The following is a 25,323-nucleotide window of genomic DNA, read 5'->3' as shown; positions in this document are numbered from 1 at the left end:
CTTTTTCTGTTCTATTTGACATTACTTGTCTTTTGGCATGCTGAATCAGCCTCCATTTGTCTTAACGAATATTTACACATTTAAATTCATTTCAATAGCTCCAACAGAATAAACTAGAAAATACCAGGGCCACAGCATCAAGATACTTTAAGCACTTGATAAGAGTATGAGGCACTTGCTTTCTAACCTGAAACCTGACCCAGATAAAGTAACAGCTGACAGCTGCTTCTCCTAGGCTAAATCAGTATCAAAATTAGTGGGGTCTTCTAAGGCAGATTTCATTCTCTCTTTGACTGAAAGAAGAGACGTCAAAAACCTTAGGTTTCAATGAGCTGATATATTCCAAGAATGGGGGGGGGGAGAAAACCAGAAAAACAGCAACAAAAGCTTTGTGTATCCATCAAGGAGTAAGTCATGTAAAAATTCCTCAGGAAATCCAAAAGGATAGGATGAATACAATACAGCATGATCAGAGGTCATGTTTGGAATAAGAAATTGCAGTCATGTGTACAGCACAGAGCATAGCCATTGGTGCTTTCAGAGGTGATCATCCACACTAACGTCCTGTGGGAGGTGATTCCACATATAAGAACTGAGAATGCAGCAGTCAACTTTAACCCGTTAAATGCTTTTCATTCCAGAAATTGATGGCTAGAAAATGATTGATTATGATCCTGCTTCTCAGGGTGATATCTTTTTGCTGCATTTAGTTTTAGCTGCGACTTTCACACAGTCATGTTCTGTGTGCCATGTGTAAATACATGGTGTGTTTTCACCACACAAATGGCCTTTGCCATTTTCCTCTGGTCTGACTCAAAGTTTAACCAACTGAAGGTCTGTATGAACAGACTGCATAATTCCACTCAAATTAGCTTTTTGTTCTGAGTCCAGGGAATGAATACAAAAAGTTGCATTACTTTCAAAATAAAGCCATTAGTAGTCATTAAAGCAGCAGTCAAAAGCAGGCAGCATTACAGCTGCACAAAAAAATGGAAGTGGAAGTCAAACATTACTACTAATCACTACTATTGTCCTGAAAGAACAGAAATTAAGCACTGATTTAAACTCATTTTAAATCCCATTATTTAGAGACCAAATTGCTAAAAATGTGGAGGCCTTACTCATGGATTTCTATAGAACAAAACCAGCTTTGCATGCTGAAATATTCACAAATGTTCTTAAGAGATACCAATGACAGCCTAGGAACCATATCCAGTTGCATAGGTAAATAATGGGTGTATAGAGGCAAGTACTGTCTTGCTGATGTCACTTGACTTTAATGGGGTGAGAAGCTGACAGGTTATTTTATTCCCCTTGCACTTTTACTCTGAGATGACAAAGGAGAGGTGAAAGTTTTGTGGTGATGGACACCCCTCCTGTGGGAATTGACAGAATTTGCTAATTCGTTTTCATCCAATGAGATTGTCACCACCAGCCTGGGCTTGATTTGAGCAGTGCATGAGAAATTAAAATCTCCATGTTCCATTTGCAGCTCTCTGCCCTTTCTGGTGCCTCTATTTATGGACTTAAATAAACAAAGGTATGGAGAAGCAAAATGGGCCCAACAGTAATCATTTGTTTTATGTTTGTAATGTGAGCTTGAAGACTCTTATGCAAGCATTTCTTCTCCTTCCCCAGAAAATGCAGCCGTGAAAAGACTATATGTAACTTCCCAGCAAAGACCAAATGTTTATGGATATCCTGAACTGTTATTAAAGTAAGATTGGTCAAAAAATAGGTTTCAATTGAAAAATACTGCATTCACGGTAATGATACTGCCCAATGTAACTCTAAATTCAACTGTTTAATTTCCTATATGTTTTGTGTCTGTGGTTACCAGATCAAAGTGAGGGCCCTGCTATGCCACTGGGTTGCTGTAGTTTAGCAAGTGATCGTGTATTAGCTGAGCCTTGGTAACTGAACTTGCTTACACTATTATACTCCTAGCAAATACTAGCTAATTCCAGGTACTTTTACCACCCCCAGCCTATGGCTTAACTGATTTTACCTACCTTACAGGCAGATGGATAGTTACACCAACAGAGATGATACATTTAAGCACATTAAACCATCGAAATTTGATCAGGTATCCAAAGCATTATCATTCAACACTTTTTTTTTTGCTGAATTTGTCAGCTGTGTGAGTTCCTCCAAAGAACAAATTGGATGTATTCCTGACTGTGCAATGTTGCCAGGGCATGAAAAGGCCAGGCTGACACCTGTCCAAAGTATCTCTAGGTTATTGCAGGTACAGGAGAAAAAAGAGCTCATGTGCTTAATGTTAGTGATTTTGGCTCTGTGTGTGTATTTGCCCTCATACAGACCTCAATGAGAAATTCTTCTCGTGAACAAGGTCTGGAAGCTGTTTCACTTGGGCTGCTCAGTAGGATTAGCAATGCGTAAATGTGAAAGAAATTTAGGTCATCCTCCTCCCAGTGTAGCAGCTGCAGACATAAATGCAGATAAGAAGGTGACCTCAACAAATACTGCCTTTGCTGAGAGAGCAAATATTTGTTTTCAGTTTCTCAGTTCCTTTTTAACCAATCACAACAATCTGGATTAATGTCATTTTGCTCTAAGCCATCAACTGAAGAATATAGGCGAAGAGCCCAGCCAAAGAACCCAGCCAACCCCTCCCCCCCCAACACCGCTTGTCCTTGGAAAGATGGGCTTGGCAGTCATCAGTCCAGAGCTGCCCCATCCTCTCCATTATTAGTAGAAGACAAGGGTACACAGGCTTCAAGGTGCTTCAGTGAAAAGTCTGTGCTTGTGAAATGAAGAATTCCTTTCTTCTGGTGAGATTAATCCAGCAAATTTGAGGATTAGGAATTTGAGGATTAGGACCCAAGCATGTGTACACCTTCTTGCAATATCCTAAATATTGATTCTGCCCACCCCAGATTACACAGTTTATCACTTTACTTTCAAGTTTCACTGGTCACAAACAGAATTGATTCTCCCGCACTTTCATTTCTGATTTTGTCATAGGGAAAGTCCAAATTACCGAGCATCTGCACAAGTTAGAGTTGAATGGCATCACCACCAAGCAGAAAGGTGCACCTCAGCCCCAGTGTCATTGGTTTTAAAATGTATTGTGTCAGTGTGTCTGTGTATCCTAGGCAGTCACAGAAATACATACTATATACTACACAGTTTCTAGAGCAATCAGAGAGAACCTGGCGAGGGTTGCACTCACTGTGCTGACTGCTAAGCAAATGCATTAGTGAGAAAGCTGTCTGTGGTGAGGTAGCCATTAGAAGCCTTTTCTTTGTAAAGCACAACCTTCCGGAAGCTGAAACTGTTTATGGGTCAGGTTACAAATTCCTTCTGTAAGAATGTTGGGGAAGAGACTTTCAATTGTTGAAACACTCCCTTTTTTGACATTTTTAGAAACTTCATTTTTTCCAGTTTGAACGTGTGTTGCTTCACATCTCTTTTAACTTCTGAAAAAACTCAAAACTGTACGGAATTATTTTGAAAATATAGAAGTTTCTTTCATTTTAGACTCTTAACAATTTTATTGATATTAAATCTAAGTCGGGATTACTTAATTTGAAGTTGAAGATTGCTATGGGAGGGGAAAAGTTTCTTTGCTGCTTCTAATTACTTTCAGTCCTTCATTAAAGACATTGCTGTATTTATAACTCAGTATAGCATACAACTGGGAGTATACATGCACGAAGTCTTCAGGTAAGCTTTAACCTGAAAAATATTACTTTCATCTCAACAGTATTATGACTGAAGGTGGAAGCAGGAGAGGAAGAAAAGAAAGGAAAGAGTGGTGGGAGAGGGTTAAAAAGAAAAAAAGAAGAAAAAAATAAAGCAGATCTCTGAAGGAGATGGGGAAAAAAAGGGCTATAGGACAAGGGAACTGGTTAAAGCTGAGAAAGATGAAAGGATGCAGATGACAGAGCAAGGCTTGCATTGCAAGTGCATTGTGGCAGAGGGGAGGAAAGGAGGCTATGGCAACTAGTGACCAATCACCGGAAAATACATTAAGTCTAAGGGATGGATCTGAGCCACGGAGCATAACTTCAGTAGTATCCACAGGACAATGAAAACAAAGGACAAAGAAATGAGGCATCCTGATCCATCAGTCTTCACCTGCTATCCCTGCTCCAGACCTCTCTTTAAGAGGTAACCTTTTGGGGGTTATTGCTATTTTTTAGAAGGAAAAATGGCTCATTTAAAAGGTGTTGGCTTTCCATATCTGCTTATAATGCCAAAAGGAATCTACATATTATATTTTATGTAATCATATTTAAAAACTTAAAAAAAAATCAGCATCAGTCGTACCAACCCAGCATTTAAGTATTAACAAAAGTCATCATCAAAATTGGCTTGTGTAGGAATGAATATATTTGAGCCTTCCTTCTGCGCTTCTTTCAGTGTTTCACATATAGAAAAGCCCATACGCATCTCATCTCTGGTAATATAGAACTTCATCATCTAATGTCAAAAGGCTTTATTGAAGATTTTCAAAGCTGCAGTTACTATATAGCTAATTTCAGTTTTCAGTGGAACTTCTGACTTTTCCCTTACAGCCCAGCAGGGTCAGAGGCTTTTCATGCCAAATGTCTCCTACCAGGGTAGATCGGTGTAACAAATGCAGTTGTTCTCTAATGTTAAAAGATCTTATTTACTGAACATTTGAAAGACAAGGGACAGTGCTCAGACCTTCTGCCTTACCATAAAACAAAGCTGTAAAAACGTCATGCCATGACCTGCTAGTAATAATGGTTGTAGATTTGATTGTGTTTTTCCAAACAGTAAAGGAAATATAGTGGGCACATATGTAGTTGTAACCAGAAAATGGAAAGGTTACAAACCCCATGTTTGACATTAGAAATTTCAGTAATTGTTAAGGAGAGTCTTAAAGAAATGCATTTCCTCAAAGTGCATTTGAAATTAATTTGAATACTGAAAAGGCTAATTTCATCTAAGTTTATTTTTTCTAAATGTATGCTTCATTTTCCATGTGTGTGCAGAAGATAAGATAGAAAAAAGATCATTAAATATGTACACCCTTGCAGTAAGACAAAGTTTCTGTGTTTTGTCTTCACAAACTGGGAAGTCCGGAGATATTGTTTTGTGTATTTCTAGGAGAGGTGTAAGCCAATTTTTCTGAGTATATTCCTTTTTCACTACTGGACTTTGCCCTATACTTTGTCCTGGCATTCTTCCTCACTTTGGTCTCTTTCATATAATGTTTTCATATAATTTCTTCAGGTGTTTTAATAGACTCAGTGAGCATTTTATGTCTCTGACATCACAGTTAAGCCTTTGCAGCTGCACAAAATTGTTCTGTGTTCCTGACCTGCATTTTCATGCTGCCAAGGCTCAAGGTAAACTTCTTGGACCTCCTCAGGTGTGTACTGTGAAGATAGCTACAAGTCCTTCTAAGGGCTCTCATAGGAGGTGGAAGATGAATGCATACAAAAGGCAGTTGTTACGTTTTACCTGGGGTGAGAAAAAAGGATGGATTCTGAAGAGCTGTAGGAGGGAAGAGCTAAAGGTTTTTCTGGGGTATCCAGAAGTCTTGGGCTCACAGAATAAGGGTCACTTTCACAATAATTATCTAATATATTCTTTATTATTCCCACTTCTTAATATTGAAGCATTGGGATTCCTCTCACAGATACAGAAAAGCAATAAAAGGTAAATGGCTCATTCGGAAACTTGACAGAGTCATTCAGCTTTCAAAAATCGAGGAAGAAAGGGCTTTTTAGGAATTTTGTAGGCTATTTGAAGCTCACTATCACACAGAGCTGTGCCTGAACACAGAGTGTTATCACTGGCTCACTCTTTTTGCTTGCTGTTAGAGTTGTTAATTTTGATAAGGGAAGGTATAATTATTTAACTGAATTAGTAATTTAAATTATAAAATGACTGAAGAGTGAATTTGCTTTAAAACTCCACTGCATTATCCAAAACCTTTTTGCATTTACTACTTGAAGAAGGGCAGGGAAAACTTGCAGATCTCCAGAGTAAATGAGATAAGGCAACTCAGAAAGGCTTCCAAGGAGCAAACCAGCCCTGGCTGGCTCAGAAAAGGCTGCTGTGGGAGCCAAAACCTTTCAGTGTGATCACCACAATATTGCTAAGGCAACCTATGTTTTGTGGATGATCTTCAGCTGGCAAAACTGGGATGTGTGAGTTGGTGCTGCCAATACCAAGATGACCCCTGACAGCTTCTGTGATCCCCTGCAATATATTTCATTTTATTCTTTTTCCAAGATAGGACCTGGGGGATGCAGGCAGCTTCTTCTCCTTGATTCAATAGGCTGTATGCCTGGCTAATTTATCTGATAGTTGAAGCCTGGTTTCACAGTCCTGCTATCTGGAACAATGATGTATAAAAGTGGAGAGGCCAGATGAAAGCAAGACACCAGGAATTCCTCTGTCTTGCTTTTCAGGGGGGTGGGGACCGTGACTGTTTGGTTTTGGCAGTCTTGATAGTAACCTGAGCTAAGTAAAATGCTGGGATTCTTCAATATTTATTAGCACAATAGATAAATGTGTTTGTGTTGGGAAAGCCAAACAAGTTGTCTCTCTTTATATGAATAATGAGTTCTCTGAGTTATGAAATGGTCAAATGAAAATATTAAAAAAGCAGAGAACCACATAATGCTGCTGGAAAAGCCCATACTGTAAAGCTATTTGAATTTCTGGCTGCTGTGTCTGCAAATGGCATAGCAGAGTAACAAAAACGTACAGAGAAAAGACAGAAGGATGATGAAAGATTTAGAGCAGCTTTTCCATAATAAAATACTAAACAGATTTATTTGTCAGTTTGGAAAAGGCAGGACTGAGGCAGGGATATGGTAGATGTCTACACAATTATAAATGGTATAAGCATAGTAAATAGGGATCAATGATCCATTATTTTTCACAAGCAAAGAACTAGGGATACCTAATTAAATTATCAGGCATCCTGATAAACAAACAAAAAGGAAATTCTTTTTCAAATAAAGCATAATTAAATTGTGAGGTGCACTGGCACAGGATGCAGTAGAGGCTATCAGTATAAATGGGCTCAGAGAAGATTAGATGAATCCGTAGAGGATAGATCCATTGGTGGCTATTAAAAACTATGGTCCAGATTAAACTTCTATCTCAGGAAGTCCCTTAAGCGCTGATTGCAGGAAGTTGGAAAGGTATTCTAGCAGTGTACATATTTGTCTTGTTCCCAACAGCATCCACTTTGAGCCAGTGCTGCAGCCAGCATACCAGGATAAACAGATGTTTGCCAGATGCATCAGGAACACATTTATGTGTGTAAGAAAAAATAAGAACAAAAAAAGAGAGGGCATGATGAACAAAAACAAAAGCAACTTAATTGAACAGTGACTTCCTTTTACTGTTGATACTTTTCACACAGGCCTGTCACAATGGCAACCTCAATAACCTTAAATCTCCTACTATCATCTGTAATTTCTGCTTCAACTAGAATTTTCCCAGTCATGCTGTGCTTCCATGTATTTATTGCTTCCCAGAGTGCTATCAAAACAATGCACAAGTATGTTCTATTGGCAATATTGCCACCTGGTCTGCATCTGTAGTCGTAAATTAAACAGTGTCAGGACAAAAGCCCAACAAATAAGAATTTGGTTATTTACAATGTTGGTTAGAGAGGTCTCTGTCCCAGTTTTAAGCTTGAGCAACTAATTTTCACTGTCTCAAATAATTTGCAGGCTGGTCTAGGGATTTAGCACAAACAAAGCACCATTCCCAGTCACAATTTGAAGTTAATGTACTAATGGAGGCAGCCTGTTCTTGGATATATGGCTAGACCATGCCAGTTGGCCTCATGGCCAGAGAAGAGGCCTTTGCCATGCCTAATTTACTACAGAGACGATGTATTATTGATTGCATGTAACCTCTTGGACATCAAGGACTAGGTTTGCACAGATGACTTTGGCCACATGGGGAAAGTCCAAACTAAGCCAATTAGCTGTCCTTCAATGGCACCCAGGCATGCAAACCTTTGGTCATTTCCCTTAGGTCAGGATCAGCGAATGACAGCTCTCAGTGATACATAATGATGTAGCAGACTGGGGACGTCTTTGGCAAGGGTCAAAGGTCACCTGCTTTAACTGGATAGCAGGCTAGTGGATTTTGAGGTGCAGGAGATATCTCTCTAGATCGTTAAGTATCTCTAGTCTGGAGGAGGCGATTCGGTTTCCTCAGATGATGTAGTGATCTAGTGAGAGTCCTGTATTCGTACTCTGGACACATTTTATGCTCCGTAATTAAGTGATCAAATGAAGTTGCAACTGCTGTCTAATCCAGACATTTTAGGGCCTACGTTTTCTTTCATCTGTTGTCAGAGTTAATATGCCAGGTGCTATACAAAAGAGAGCTAAAAGAACAACAGCTGGCATAGGGAGCTTAGAAGCTGAAAGAAAAGCACACACAGGGAAAAAAAAATCAGTGGGAAGTCTAGAGCAGGCCAGTAATAAATAAATTAAAATCCAATGAACTGAGAAGTTCAATATCAGTTGCAGTTCAGTCTTACTCTTGTATTGTGATGGAGAAGACAGTTAATTGATTGTAAGTCTTGCTGATGAGAGTTTTTTAAAGTATGTGAGCAAAAACTCCACTGAGACTGGGGCCTATTTTGTGGATGGCTAGGTTATGGGAGAAGTATGGTTAAGAGATGGAAACAGCATGTATCAGTAGGCAAAGAGCAAGATAAAATACTATAGCTCTAGGAGATAGAGGTGAATGACATAAAATTAATGCACGCGTTTTGTGGCACTTGAATTTCAACATGCATGAGAATTCTGTGATAATCTGACTGACTTCATTACCATGAGATATGAAGGTTGCTGTTGTACTCACGAATGAAGCATATGCTTTTCGTTTCTATGATCAATAATAAAACCAGTAATTTCTGGGAAAATGGTAAACTGAATAAACAGACCATGTATGTCTGTTGCAGAATTTGAAGTACAGTTTGACCTCACACAAAGATTTCTTTGTAATACTGAAGAGCCACTGAGACTTCAGATTAATTTATGCTTCATAAGTACAGAATACAAAAATTGAATCTCTTCAAGGGCTGAAGGACCTGACAGTAGCCTTTTGAAAAGACAGTCTAAACAATGAATTAGTGATGTGAATAGGTAAAGTCATAAAATATAAAGAAATAAGAAGTACTTATGCGTAGGAAGTAAGCTAATCACTAAGAAAGAGCTACTCATATCCTTCATGCAGATTCACAAACCTAAGGGAATCACAAAGGAATTCTAAGTTCCTTTGAAAGATTTGCAATTGACTCTATTCAAAATAGAATATAGCTTTTGCAGGATGGAAATTCTAACCTTTTTTGTGCTCTCTGTAGGCTCTTCTAGACAACAGGCTCACTGACACTAACAAATGTATTCATGTATTCATTTATTTCTACCAGAAAGAAATGAATTCTAATCTTAATTCTATGGATAATTGAGGCAGAAAGAGATTTACAGAACTGTCCAAATTTGCACAGGATTTCTTACAGTAAAGTCAAAATCTGACTTATGAACCCCATTGCATGACTTTTCCCTTTTATTTTGAAAAGGAAATTTATTTATTTTTTCTCAAATGCACCAAATCTGTAAATGTTTAGTCTAAAAATAGTCTAGTTTTAGCCAGAGGTTGTGAGAATAACACCAACTTCTTGCAAGAGAGAAATAAAGTTCCACATTTTATTTTATTTGGATCATTCTATTAGGGTTTCTGAATTTATATACATGATATAACTTTGGAATAAATTAATGCCTTCCTTTTCAGAAATGCAAAACTACTGTTCCAATGTAAAGATTCTTTATGATGAGGTTCTCCTACCTACTTACATCAATGGGAAGGAACCTTACAAATATTTTTGTTATAACTCTCATTTGATTCCGTACTCCTGAACACCAAATTAGAGGACAGACGTATGAGTTACACAATATAAGCAAATCATGTGAGCAAAATCTCCATGGAAACTGCCTTATTTGTACTTTTATTTAATTAGAGTTGTCCATTGCTTCTTCAAATGAAATTTATTTAAATTCATGCACCAATCATTTTTAAAATTATATCTTTTTATCCGTCACTTAATGAGATCTCGTGTAGGCTGTATTTTAGCAGAGAGTTTATTTAACAGTTGAGTTTATAAACAAGATGTTTATTTGACAGCTCAGCTTATTCAACATTCTTAATATCCTCAGGACTTACTTTTTATGCAGTATCTGCGCATTGTTATCACTTGGATATTCTTAACCTCATGAATTTTCAAACCAGGAACAACTTGAGAATATCTACATGAGTATATTCACTCATTTTTTCTTACTGTGAGATAATTGGGAAAAAATCATATGAATGTGCTATCAAATAAAAAGTGCAACCAAGACAAGAAAATACACAAAATACATATATTTGTTAAATGGAGCATTGAAACAGACAAAACAGCGTGTCTGTTGTGAACTGAATCACAAAAAACAGCTTGCCTGATACAAGGATTGAGGTGCTCTTAAGGAAAGTCTGAGTTGGTTCAAACTTACAGGAATGTCTGCATGAAGATATGAGGAAGATGAACTGATGTGAGTTCTTTAGGAGTCATCAGTCCTCTGTCGTGCACTACAGAAACATGATCTGCAGTACCTGATATAGTCTTTCTCTGAAGAATTGCTGGTTGAACATATAGTGAGAGGCTACGGAGTACTCCGCTCTTTCACTGTTCTTTTGAGGTGTCTATGCTCGCAGCACACATAGATGGCAAGAAAGAACACAGTGGAAAGCTGTATATACTTAGCTTCTACTTTTTCCACCAGAAAATACTGATAATAGGGCAAAAACATTTTTAAAAATATTTAAGGATAGTTATAATGTACTTACATGCAATAGATTACTGTGATATTTTGTATCCTACCTAAACTGTGTATTCTCAACCCAATCTTGTACTTTAAGGCAGTGTTACTGACCCAATTTTCTATATACAGCTCCATGGTAGAAATATGTGAGCTAGGTGCCAGGTCCAAATTAATTTGTGTGCCAGCACAACAAGAGCGCAATGCAGAGGTGACAAGTTGCAGTTCTGAAAGCAGCATAGGCACGGTAGCAAACAGCTGCAGTCAGGCAATTCAGATTTCTGTGCAACTCGCTGCAGTCATACAACATAGACATATCATCTGAGCTTGAATATTTGTCCAGAATTGCAGAAGTTGTCTTTGGCACAAAAATAAATATTATTGATAGGAGAAAGTCACCAGGAAAGCATCATCACAGTTCAGAATTGCAGAATTGAGATGGTTGTGAATCAAAGGTAAAGACAGTGGCCTGAGAATCACAAGTGGCATTATTTTCATTAGAGGTAGGAAGTGCTATAGGTACAACTAGAAGACTGACAATAATGATTCTTCCTGTAATAAATACATTAAGGGTAAAAGGCAGTAGAATTCAATATGACTAAGGTAAGCTGAAAAGAACAATCTAAGAGATGTTATAAAACAGGCATTTATGAATATTATAACACTAGTGATTTGAAAACATCTGGCAAAATCTCTAACATACTGTGAAAATAAAAAAAAATAAAAAAATAAAAGAGTGCTAGAACAACTGGCAAAGAGGAATAGATACTGCAGGTAGCACCTCAACACCTTCACAGCATCAAAACCAAATGGTAATAGGTATCACTGACTGGATTTAAAAAATACTGAAGAGTTTATAACTGGATATACAAAAATATCAGAGTTATTTAATAGCTACTTTGTTTCTGTCTTTTCAGAAGAAGAGGGTGGCGATCTGCTCAAGTCGAGCTTCAGTTTTCCAGGGACGCCAGAGGAGGAGCTAGGTACAGACACCATCTCTCAGATAACTTTACTGCTTGTCCATCCAGAGGCGGGGTGTGGAGGCAGGAGGCTGCTCTGTGGTACAGCTTTTCTCCAGCCACAAAACCCACAGCATTAATGAGAGGCAGTGTTAATGAGAGTGGCCAAAAACTCTCAGTTCAATCCTTCTGGGAATTTCTTACCTGCTATGTAAGGGTAGAAAATCAAAGGCAGAAAAGCATCGCTCTAAACCATATCACCCAAGGCGTCGTCCAGCCTGGCCTTGATCACTGCCAGGGATGGAGCATTCACAACCTTCTTGGGCAACTTATTCCAGTGCCTCACCACCCTAACAGGAAAGAATTTCCTCCTTATATCCAATCTACACTTCCTCTGTTTAACTTTTAACCCATTACCCCTTGTCCTATCACTACAGTCCCTAATGAAGAGTCCATCCCCAGCATCCCTATAGGCCCCATGGCAGGGGGGTTGGAACTTGATGATCTTAATGTCCTTTCCAACCCTAACTATTCTATGATTCTATGATTCTATGAAATTTGGGTAACATCCAGGTGACAGGAATTCAAAAGAAGGTGTTCAAGGAAATTACCAACTTTTCTTTTTCTGTCTTGTTCCTCCTGCCTTACCCTTTAAAGAACATAATAATTGCAGAGAGAGCTTTCAATGTTACCCTTTATGTTTAAAAAATAGCAGAAGCAAGAACAAGGTAGAAACTCATAGAGCCTATGAATGAAATCTTTATACCTCTGTCTCACAAAGCTAACAGAAAAAAGACCCACTGGCTTTAGTGTAGCCAGATTTACACCTTTTAAATTGTGCAAAATGGAGTTTCCGGTTTATGTGAAATCATCATCCATTGCATATATTGATTTATATGCAACTATTTTATGTGGTTATTTTTGCATGAGAAATATGGAAAGTAGTTTTCCTTTTGTTTTCTAGTTAAAGCTCCCTTTATTCAAAATGAGCATACTTATATTTCAAAAGTTCGTGTAACAATTTTTCTCCTTTTATGCATATGCTTCTGTTAATATATCTCAACAGTTTATTTTGTGCTATTAGGATAGTTTTATATTTGACAAGCATATTTTAAACTCTTGCCCTGACCCTATTGGTGTGTATTGATAGGAAGATTAATCATAGTTGATATTTTAAGAAAAAAATGCCAACAAGTAGAATAAATTCAGGCAGGAAGTGTCAGGTTTACGTAATCTCAGAACAGGATTTTCTAAAACAAGTAGAGTTGCTACTCAGTTACACTCAAATCGGGGGAGTTCCATGAATATTCAGTGTAAAAACACCTGTATTGGATATTGTTTCTTCACTTAATATTAAAAAACAAGTGAAAAAAGGCTAAGGGATAAGATCCAGAGTTCAGACAGAAGTATGTGTTAAGGAAGAGACTGAAGAACCTTCAGGCAGTAAGGTTTAAACATAAAGCTCCCTAAAAACCTCACAAATGAATCCTATGGAGGAGTCATGGAATAAGATGAAATTAAGCTGAAATGAAAAATTAATTAAGCTTAAAGAGGGTAGATTTTGATTAGATATTAGAAAAAAAATCTTTACTATGAAGATGTTGAGGCACTGGCACAGGTTGCCCAGAGAAGCAGTGGGTGCCCCATCCCTGGAAGTGTTCAAGGCCAGGTTGGATGGGGCTTTGAGCAGCTTGGTCTAGTGGAAGGTGTCCCTGTCTATGTCAGGGGGTTGGAACTGGATAAGCTTTAAGGTCCCTTCTAACCCAAATCATTACATGATTCTGTGATTGTACAAATGAGCACATCTCTCAGCCTTCTTGGATATTTGGGGGGTTTTGCCCTTCTTCCCCTTTTTATAGCACACAGGAAGGAATTCAGATGTCCCAGGATAGAATTATTGTCATCTAACTGTTGGAAAATAATTCAGATGCAGATGTCTAAACTGTACATATCTGGACTTCCTTTAGAGTCAATGAGTGATAGATTTTTCTAGAACATAGCAGATTTGGCCTACTTTAGAAGCCTTATGTAGGGTGAGATGAATCATGCCCTAGAAGTATGTCAAAATTCTCCTTCCCATTTGATTGAGAAAGAACTGCAGAATTTTGGAAGCCGGAGTAAATGATGTATAAGTCAACAGCATTAAATGTCAGGTGCCTACAGGAGTAAGTACTCTCGTATGAAACAGGCAATCAAAGATATGTTCTAAACTGATCAATCACCCAGCATCCTTATTAGGAAGATGACCGGGGATAAGTCAACAGAAATGAGGAACAAGAAAGTAAAAAACAAGAACAAAATTCCAACCAGACTACCAAGAAACTAAACTGCTTTCAAAAACTATTTGTGGCCAGAGAACTGGAGAAAAAAAAAAAGAAAGCCAAAAGCAAGGAAAGATCTGTCCTTGCTCCTGAATTTTGGGTCCCTATTGGAGTCCTCTGAAACTAAATAACAAAGATTGCTAGGTAATGAATGGGGGGAAGTGCGTGGCTTTATTATCCTCAGAAAGAAATCCTGTCCTCCCGACTTAGCTGCCAAACTGGCCAAAATAGGTGGACTGGATGCCATCAGTAATGTAAAAAACAAATGATGTCCCATTTTCTCTTAGAGAGAATCATTTAAAACAAGGAGGAACATACTATGGAAGATGGAAATTGGGAAAATTTTGTAAAAGTTTTGGGATAATCAGTTAATTTCAGTGTAGGCAAGCTCTGCAGTTATAACTGTGCTAGTGATGAACACCCCTACAAAGAGCTGGGACACATCTGTCTGCGTTCCAGTGTTGTGCTCTGTTACTTGAAGATTTGAGTTCAAATCCATGAACTGAACATAACATTAGTGAAAAAGCTATGAGCCATTAGACTTTTCTCAGTCTCCATTTCTTCTTGCTATTGCACATGTATAAAGTTAAATATTCAATGGAGAGAAATCTGAATCTGGGTTGATACTCTAATCACTGGGCTATTGGGCACGTGTTATATCTATACCTCAGTGACTATGTAATTACTTTGTATTAGCAGCCTCAGGCTGAAGGACTGCTTAGAGACATTCATTCCTGAAAAAAAGAAAAACACGCAGAAAGGGCTTTCCTTGAGAAAAAGTAATTGCCCCAAGTCAAGGCAGAGAAGAGATGATATTCCTTAAGGTAGCTCTAACTGCAGGGCCATTCATTATTCTAGACTCTCACCGTCCCAAGGAGCTTCAAGTTACTATCTCTTTGGTACTGAAATATCTCTGCCTCCAGGCCCTTATTTGTAGAATGGGTTTAATATTTCCTAGTGAACTTTCAGGGCTTTAGTGGGGATTAATTAATGTTTGCACAGCATCTCACCAGAATGAAAATGCTGAATAGTCACTAAATAATGTTATTAATGCAATGCTCCACTGCCTTAATTGGGAAAAGGTATCAAGGGGTGGGACTGATCTCAACTCTTTTACATTATTGATTCTATAAAAGACTATTAATTAGTTAGCACAGGCAGAAATACAATGGATTTCCTCAAAAGAAAACTTACCCAGTCATTCATAGTCTGCTCTTAAGAATATATTTCATAGCTTTTCTGTTACCATTTATTTGTTAGCAGAGTTCAGGGTGATAAGTATTGTCATGGTTACAAGACTCACACTTTCACCAAAAATTCCTATTCTTTCATTAGGAATATCTCAAATAAGCAACCTGATAAAGGTAGGAGGGCATGGTGATAGGAGCAGGAAATCTGACGTGCATGACTCGAGCAGCTCACCCTAAGTCTCATGGAAACTGGAGTTCTTCGAATTCCAAGCTTTCTTTCAGCTGGTGTTATCAAATATGAATACTGACTGTGTATTAGAAAGTAAATGTTATGAAACTACTCTTTTTTATGCAAGCTGGAAACTTCTGACTGTCATTATAGGCTAAATCAGCAATTTGCTTTGGATGTCAAAACCAAATAGTGCAATCTTAACAAGAAATATATGGGAAAAGTGCCATGTTCAAATGGCATTCAGATAGTAAAACAAACTTGTGAACAGGGAAGATGGGATGAACTTTTCTTTAAATATAGATTTTAATAGGTAGTACATGCACAGAGTAAAAAGGGAAAAATAAATTATTGAAAATTACTTAAACTTCTTTTTATGGGTAAGAAAACATTTATTTTACACATGTTCAGTACTTGGCAGCTTCTAATGTTAAGCAAAGAGAATTCACACTAAAGGCTTTTTGTTTCAGTAAATTACTGCTTTCTTTTCAGGAAAGGGTATTGAGCTGGTGTTACAAAAAAGGTTAAAATCCATACAACAGGTTGCAGTTACTAATAATGTTTTTAACCTGCCCCAGTTGCAAAGTAAACTGTAAGAGTGTTTAAGGGCAGGTTGCAAAATGTATTTTTATTTCACAGTTGATGCAGTCATGCTTTTGATTAATTGGTACAGTTCAAGTGTCAGACAGTAACTTATGGTTATTCAATCACTGCTGATTGCACCATCATGCCTTTATAACCTTATGTGTTTAAAGGAAGAAAGGATGTCGGCATTCTTGAAATAAAAAATAAATAAAGGCCTGACTTTCCCAACTGTCTGTCTGTCATCCAGCCCTCCTCAGTGCAGTCAGTGTCTGAACGCTCATTTTTCATGGGATTTAGCTTCATATAACAGGCACAACAGGAAATTTTCCCAAGGGCAGACAAGGGATTGGCAGTGGGTGCTTGGTTCTCCCCTGTGCCAGATCCACCCAGAGCATCCAGGGATGGTTAAACAGCTGTAGACTTTGCCTGAAGCTGGTGGGACTTCAGGCAGACACAGGGTTTGATCACAGAATAAACTGCTGCAGTGACACTTATCCCTGTAATTAGCAGGCACAGTAACAAATACTTTATTTGAAATTCTTAGATGGGCATTACCCCACAGATTGGTTCCCTGCTTTCTGACCCAAACTCTTGGCAATACAGAGTTACTTTTATTCTTGTAATATGGGGAACTGAGGTAGGGAGTCTACAAGAGAGAGCTACAAACCTTTAAGCCAGTGAGACAAGTTCAGGGCTCTCCGTGGCCACTGTCATCACTTCCCATGGCCTTATCCTGGACCATACAAAAAAAAAATTATGGCTAGACAGGAAATCTTGACTGCAGATTTCCCAAATTAACCCTCTAACCAGAGGGTTATTTTTCTTCCATGTAAGAAGAATAGGTAGACAGGTGGTTTGGTGTGGAGATATGTCTTTTAAACTTAAAAGGAGTTTTTAAGTATGTGATGCCCCAAAATGTCACTGTTGCTTATTGTGACTAGACAGACAGATAGATGAAAAAAATAGTCCTTTTTTGTTAATTCTGTCATACCTCTAAATAATTCCACTGCACATCCCTCCTTTTCCTGTACCCAGAAGCTAGTAAAAGTAGTGTAGAAGTTTACTGATGTCATGATTAAGACCACAGAAAATGTTAATGAAATAATGGGGAATGTTTTTTGGAAAATAAATTTTGAAAGTTAAATTCCTTTTAGTTATGCTTGAGAGCTTATTCTGTGAATTGCTCTCAGCCATAGAACAAAAGAATATCCTATGGCCTAAGCATTGCATAAAATCATGCTACCTATCCTGCATTTTAATTATACGTTGTTGGCAACAAATGCTTACTAACAATCTGCAGACCAGAAGCTATTTCTAAAAATTAAAAACCTCTTTATGTCAGATAACTCTGCAAAAATCCCATTAGGCACAGGGTCAGTTCAGAAATAGGAGAATATATTTGTAAGGATGAAAGATTAAACAAATAGTTTACTTGTAATGAATTATTCATCCGTTTCTACTGCAGAATACAAAGAGGGTTAAGAATTTGTTACTTTGCCGAGGAGGAAACGTTTTTGTTCTAAATGATATGTGCATTATGACAGGGCTGAGGAGGCAAGCTCTGTTGCAAAGGAAATATGTTTTTTCCAAACTGGGAAGCTTCATCCCATTGTTAGATCACATCTGGACTACTAATTCCAGTGTCTGCACTGCAACCAATGAAAGACCTTTAATGAAAGGTGAAAAACAGCTTCAGTTAAGTTTCGCATATGGGATGTAGGATGTTAACAAAGGAGGGACATTTTTCTGTCTCTCTAATGCCCTAGTGACCTCTGTAACACTGGGTCCATGTTTTACCCACAGTATTTACTTTCCCATAGAGTATGCAGCAGTTGCAGTGGAGATGAGAGACTGACTCATCTGACTGCTTTGCTGTGCCTGCCTTCTTCATCAACAGTCTTCGCTGTATGGTCCCCTTTCAAAAGGATAAAATGTGCAGCCTTTTAAACGTATTCCCATGATGGGCATCTTAAATGGTGTGGTCTGAATTTACCAAGAAAAAACGTTGCCATGCTCTACCTTCTTATTCCATATAGGCTGCTTAGGCTCTATGCAGAGCAGGACAATTTGTATTGGCATGAGGGTAGGTGGGAGTACTTCCAGCATGGAGGTACATGACCATGGATATCTCCCACAGTGCTGGCCACACAGGTCACTGATTCAGTTTGTCTTACTAAGGGAATTTGCACTAGTGTAACTACTGCAGCGGAGTAAATACCAAGAAATAATGCAAATACAGCCCAGGCTTTTAACGGTGAGTTCAGTTGTCACCTTTCACCATGAATTTCTTATGCAATCCTGTTTGTTCTTTCCATCATTTTATAAAGTAATTTCTCTTTATAAATAATCAGACAGCAGCATATCCTGTCTCAAAGTAGCCAAGGATATGGGTACTTACACCACCACCTTGTCCCAGGAGCAAGGCTCGCAGTTTGAAGTCACTGCCACATGGAAAGACTGGGTGCTATTAGTTGTGGGGAAAGGCAATTAATATTTGCAATGTTTCTCACAGACCCAAAACAGAGCTCAGCCAGGTAGAAAAGAGACGGCATCCTGATCTGAAAAATTCCCAGTCTGAGGGTTATGGAAAGAGGGAGATTTTCTGCCTGTTACTATGACAACAGGTTTGAAAGGAAACTTGTCATCAGGCTGCTATTTCTTCCTGCACCCCATAGGAAAACCAGGATGAGACCTCCTCCATCTCAGTGGGTTGAGCCAAGCAGAAAAGTTCACAATACAATGACAAAACAGCAAGAGGCAGCACCAAGGCGGTACAGCTGAGCAGATAATGATGAACTCCAAAAAGTAAAAGAAGTAATTGTTTTGGGTCAGACCACGGCTGAAACTCTAAAATTTTTGGTGAATGAAAAGGTAGCAAAAAACTGATGCTGAAGCAAACAGAAAATCAAATTATTTTCTTCAGTTCTGACAATTTAAAAACTGTATTGAATGATTTATTTTTTTTTAAAGGGGATTTTGAAATAGAAAAGTGTTTTAGATTGACAATAGTAGCAATTATCAATACTTTTGAGAATTAATGCTTAGAGTATTTCTTTCCCAGAAGAGCACTCTGTAAAATAAGCAAAATCTTTAAAATATACTGAGGCTTTAAAGAAATAATAAAAGGCAATTTAGAAGAAATGTATGATAGGTACTTTCGCTTGGATATAAAAACATTAGTTCTTGCAGTCCTCTCAGAATTACAGAGGATGGTGAACTTCCTCTGTGACGTAGCATCATAAATAAAAGAGAAATTCAGAGGAATTACAGAAACACTAAGCAAAAAAACCACCAAAATCATTCAAGGAAGAAGTGGTTTGGATCCTTGGGGTTAAATCTTGGCTATTGCACTATCAATGGCAATATTTCAGCAGAACTGATTTCATCCTTCTATGCCATCGACTGGGGAGCCTTCCAGGCTTCTAACACATTAATTCCAGTTGTGCATGAATAGTGCTTTCTGTAAAATACAGCCCTGACTAGAGGTGATCCTCCTCAAATGACACCAGGATTCATAGGTAAACTGACCAAGAACTTTTCTCAGCATATCTTGAGAACTAACCCCAACCCCAGTGAACTTAATGGGAGATCTGTCATTGTCATCAGTGTGACAAGGATTTCCCTTTTACTTCAAGTCATGTGTAGATTCCTGCATCCTACATCTTTAGGATGTACTATCTATTAATTTGGCTTTCTTTAATTACTGGGAAAATTGTTTGTTTTAATGACATCAATGGAAACTGGTTGTCTTCTGTACTTGACCTAGTAACTGCAAGCAGCAAAGTTTTCTCTTTCAGGAAAAGACATCCATAAAGCCAGGCACAGTGAGGAACAAAAGAAGTTTAACGGTGCTGAGCTAGCTTTTCTTCTCTGTATTTAGAAGCATTATAACCAATTTTCTTATAAGCAATTTTTTAATGATATTCACATAGTGAAGCCCTGGTTGACTCCATATAGCTGTATTTCTGCAGAAGAAAGTTTTTTGCTAGTCAATTTAGGTCAGTCTAATCCTGATACTTTATATGTTTTCAGAAACTTTGCATATCATGCATACTCTGTGAAAAAATTTTAGTCATAAATCATTTAATGGACTTACCTCTGTCACAGCACTGTTGACAAGGTGTATAGTAGCAATGTACTTGAAAAGCAGTGTGAAGGTCTGTGTGCCACACACCAATCAATACTAGGACAGCATACACTTCAAGCCAATGGAAATTAATTTTTCACGATCCTGAGGACTCCCTGCATCCCTCCACTTAATCCCTGGAGCTTCTTGCAAGTCCCATATTATCTTACAAATTTCTGTCCTGTCCTTAGTCACAACATGGGCACAAAATTGTGCCTCTCATGCTCCCCATACAGCCCAGGTGCTTTTCATCCACCTGTAAGAAGTTTCCATGTTTCTGCTTTATCATATAGGGCATGCTCTGTTTTCCATGCCAGGCAGTCACTGCTTTAACCCTGCTTGAACATGTCACTGGTCACAGCTTTCCACAGTGATCACAGTTCTGTATGCTTTTCTTCCAATATATTTGTACTATGTGTCCTATGAAATTCAGTGCTCCCATCTCCTACCATATCACCTTAAAGATCCCACTGTCATTCATCAACAGTTATTCTGCATTCAACTATTTTCCCTTTTAGCTGATCATTCTTATTTATCTTAGAAATAAATCCCTTGGGATGCTGGATTGCCAGTCTACTAATATGTATTTGAAAGACGGATGGAGAAAAAGTCAGAATTGGTGTGCTGAGCAATATGATTAAATGCCATCAAATATTTGCAGATATCTGCATCAGTGCTCCAAACCCTGACAGTGTGGAGTGAATGGCAACGCTCCATGAGCTACTTACTTCTCCCTTTGGGTTTTCTGACTTTGCTCGAAATTGGTATGTTCTGGTCACTGATGCTGTTTTAAGAATATAATTTGCATGTCCATTTTTATCTAACATGGGAGTTATAAAACCATCTTACCCTTAGTCATTATTCATCATGTGGTGGCACTGAATTATCTTGGGCTGTCAAATCATTTTCCATGCTTTAGCATTAGACATGTGGCTCAGATTACCTAAATTTATGTAATTATGATGTATTTTTCTGCCTCAGAACAGCTTTCATTGTAGTCAGGATAAATAAGTATGTATATGAAGGGTGTTATTCATCTGACATTTTTTAGGTATGTATTTCATGCCGGTTTTTTACACTCTGAAAAACTACATCCAGACAGCATGTTTGTAACAATCTTTGGTCCATATTATTCTTGAAACCATATCTATATGTTGAAGAGTTCCATTTACATAGTATGAAACTACGATGGCAACAGTTTAAACTGTATGGATTGATCATATCCTGTAGCTCTGTTTAATCTACTAGTATAAACACAGCCATAGGTGCCTACCACAAGGACTGCTCAAGATCCCGAATAGAGAAGTATTTCATTTTCAAGTTAAGTGTCAGAATAAGGCTGGAATCAACATGCAGCCCATGGCTAGCATTTGACAACCTTGGACATATTGGAGTTTGGTTTTAGGTCCTCCTGCCTGCTTCTCTCCTTTGGCTGTGCACGGGGACTGGGTGTATAAAGTACCCTTGTTGCAATAGTCCTGAGAGAGCAAGTATTACCTGTTTTGGGGGGAATATTTCCCCTCAGTGTTCAGTATTTCAAGTAAGCAGCCTGAGATGTTAGAGAGGAATTCACAGATAGGTGAATTCACTGCATGCCATGCAAATGCATCAACTCAGTGTAACAGAAAATACAAGTCATCTTCTAAAACAAGGTTAAAGTCAGGTAGTCACCTAGTTCATAATTTTATGTAAATTTTATACAAGGTGCTGTGTTACATAAATAGGTTGGAAATCTCAAGAGACCAGAACAACAACTTAGGTCATTTCCAGAATTTCTTCATTGCACTTAGCACATTAGTCACTCTTATTAATCCCTGGAAGTATTCTTTTTCAAGGTTAGACTAAAATGGAGAAAAATACTACAGCAAGTTAATGAGGAAACAGTGATCATCTAATGCTACTTACCACAGTCCTTGGGCAGACAATTAATTTTTATACTTAAAAGGTAGTTGCTTGATTGGTATACTTGTTTTTACACTATTTAATATCTGTGTTGGTTATAGGTTATACTGTGAGTATTTTTTTTTCATAGTGTGTTTCAAAACTAGTTGAACTGTATGAAACAGAACAAAGCAGCAGTCCTGTTTTCTATACCCCATCTTTTTGAAAGATGGCTTGGGTATCTCTTTTCAGCAATACATTTTACTGGTTGCACTAGTAGAAAAGAGCTATTTCTTTTCCAATGAAAAGAAACATCCACAGATGTGTCAGATAGGTAAGCAGTTTACCAACGGGCTTATAAGTTAAAGCAATTTAAGTTAATATTTCAGTAGAAAAAGAAGTGCTTTGCAATAAATAAATAAATAAATAAACAAATAAAAGCAAAAATCAGGCACCATTTACTAGTTCCATTATTATGCTCTGAAAGCTTGTTTTCAATACGTAACACACAATAAGACTTGTACAAAAAGATTGGTGGAGATATGCACTTCTTTTCAATGTCAGAGAGGTTTCAAGTGATTTTACAGATTTCTTTAGCAGTGTGGTGGGTTGACCCTGGCTGGATGCCAGGTGTCCACCAAAGCCCTCTTTCTCTTCTTCCTGAGCTCAGCTTTACTCCTGAACACTTTACCTTCTTCCCACCAGTGATCCAGGAGGATGGGGAATGGGAGTTGTGGTCAGTTCATCACACATCTCTAACATTCCTTACTCCTCACACTCTTCCCCTGTTCCACCATGAGGTCCCTCCCATGGGAGATAGTCCTCCACAAACTAAGAAAAATTGTGATTAGTCCCTTAAGACACAGATAAATGGACATTCACTTTGAGTAAGAGAGCAAATCTTCTAGCATCAGAAAGTCCAGAAGGAAAAAAGGGAAAAAAGCAGGAAAGGGCATAGCATAACAGGAAAAGAGTTTAAATAGACAGGAAGGGATCCCATCTGTCAAGATTAAAGGTTGACATATCTGTACAGTAGGTTCTGAAAAGAAGAGGTTTAAGGGATTATCAGGATTTTGGAATTACTGGATTCTCTCTGACATAACAGACTACATCTTGGTCTAGGTTCCCCCCACAGTCTTCATGTGTTATCTGGCTATCCACTGTACTATCTCACTATCCAAGTCAGTAGAAAGATTTCATTTTTCTCTGATGAAACTTAAAGCCATTCCTGTGCTCACATATAATACTTTTTTCTTTTTTTTTTTTTTTTGTTCCTATTCTTTTGTCTACTTTGGGTTACATTTATTTTTCTTCTGCCTTCCTCCAGTTCTTTGGCTCTGATGATGGCACTTTCTTTAAGGGAGTAGACATTAATATTCTCAATTACTTTTGTTTTTATTGATCACTCTAAGAAAGCTTAGGAGCTTCTGGGGAAAAAAAAAAACCACCAAAAAGTAACAAAAAACCCCTAAAAAACCCACAAAAAACACCACTCCCCAAAAGCTTACACTTTCTTCTAGATATCATTAAAGGCTGTTTATGATTATGGTAGTCCTGGGGTAACGGTTGTACTTGATGATAGTAAAGGTCTTTTCCAACCTATTTGATTCTATGATTTTATGATCTTCAAGCTACAGACTAAAAGTCCAGTCCAAGCTGCCATTATTGGGTTAATCTGGCACTATTATGTTATACCAAAATCCTAAATTTATTCTTAAAGTATTGAGAAAAAAAACATTATTGTTGTAGTTCTATGAATTTTTATGAATCATCTGAGCTGTAGTCATTGACCATAGACACACTTTTACCCCCTTGCAAATACTAGAGAAGGATGTTAGCTTAATTTAATTTTAAGCTAGCCCATTTTTCTTTGTGTTTCTGGCAGGCTAAGAGCTAGTACATGGGCAATTACACTGGTCTGGTACCATACCGTAATTCATTCAGCCAAAGCTCAACTGTTTCTTTGAGCCCTGATACAGGCTTCCTGAAGAAAGTTAACTAAATAGTACGGGTGCCTTGATAAATTTATATATTATAATGCAAAATGTTGAAGATTTTCAGAGGGTTTGTAAGAAGAAGTGGTGGGCATAGGACTAGCCTGGGACATAGAATAGGTTTGATGTCCCAAGCAGAGCCCAAGCCTAGTAAGAGTGATAAATTTAGATGATGCATTCATAAGCAATTTGGGACTTCATCTAGTATCACTTACTCTCTATGGCAGATTTAAGAAGGGGAAATTACTTTTGGAAAATACCCCCTTCTTAATTCAGTTTTTAATTATTTTGATTATGCTTATTAAATGCCTATAGCAGTTTCTAGCTACTGTGTTTTAAACCAAAAAAAAAAAAAAAATCAGATATTCCACGAGGCACATAAAATGCTATAAGGCTGTGAAAGCAACATTCAGAAAACTATTTTTCTGTAGTTGCACTGAGCTAGCATCACAGGGAGTCATGAGGGATGGAAAAGCTGTTGTTAGATTATCCATTGCAGTCCAATCAAATCATGATGTGTCATATTCCTAGGGATGTAACAGAATGAAAATGTTTAAAGCCTTCTGGGCTGTGCTTGATGCTGCGTGAAACCTACAGAAGGGACTAGCAGTTCCATTCAAGGGAACTCATTTAAATGAGTTTCTTATTCCTGTGTGACTCTTTCTTTTGTTCTGGATCTCTGCTGTGCTGCCATGCTCTTATTTTTTTTATTTTTTTGTTTTTAATGCATTGGCTGGACGTAGTGTGAGAGTTCCTTCATTCATAGATATGCAAGATAGTGATGAAAAGCCCTGGGGTTGACTCTCATCATGCTGTCAGTTTGACGAAAGAGCCTCCTTCCACCTCCCTCTGGCTCATTCCACTGTGAAAATGAAAATCAGCAAATCCACAAGCACTTTGGAAAATGTTGCCTGTATTCAGTTTCCTTTTCTGTAAAAGGAGAATTGTGCCTTCCACATCTCCTGGGATTGTAAGAACTGATGCAGTAATCTCAGTCAGATGCTTTGGGTACCCTTTATGGGAAGCACAGATGAAGTTCAACATATGGACCATTATTAGTCCCCTGATAATGTCTGGTAATATGCTGAGTTAAGTACCATTAATTATAGTGCTACTTATGTGGCTGAATCCCAACGCACTGTTATAATTTACTACCTTATCTATATACAGCTATACTTTTAATTGGATAATTGAAATTATGTT

At 37.9% G+C, this 25,323-nt stretch overlaps 1 protein-coding gene across 25 annotated transcripts in view; it reads left to right on the top strand.

The window, feature by feature from the left end:
• Nucleotides 1-25,323, top strand: part of DLGAP2 (DLG associated protein 2) — a 462,107-nt gene that overhangs the window by 348,190 nt on the left and 88,594 nt on the right. For 15 of the 25 annotated variants that reach the window (XM_061357604.1, XM_061357582.1, XM_061357581.1 and 12 more), the window contains one exon: nt 11,753-11,818. The exons of the other annotated variants lie outside the window; for them this stretch is intronic. In XM_061357604.1, coding sequence (XP_061213588.1) covers nt 11,753-11,818 — 66 coding nt within the window. The remainder of the gene's footprint in view (nt 1-11,752; nt 11,819-25,323) is intronic. 25 annotated transcript variants of the gene reach the window in all.

This window comes from Neopsephotus bourkii, unplaced genomic scaffold (assembly GCF_033783945.1).
Source record: "Neopsephotus bourkii isolate Nb327-2 ecotype Australia unplaced genomic scaffold, CSIRO-AGI_Nbou_v1 NB_908, whole genome shotgun sequence".
Taxonomy (NCBI): domain Eukaryota; kingdom Metazoa; phylum Chordata; class Aves; order Psittaciformes; family Psittacidae; genus Neopsephotus; species Neopsephotus bourkii.
The sequence above is the reverse complement of the archived record's forward strand: the minus strand, read 5'-3'. Positions and strand labels throughout refer to the sequence as shown.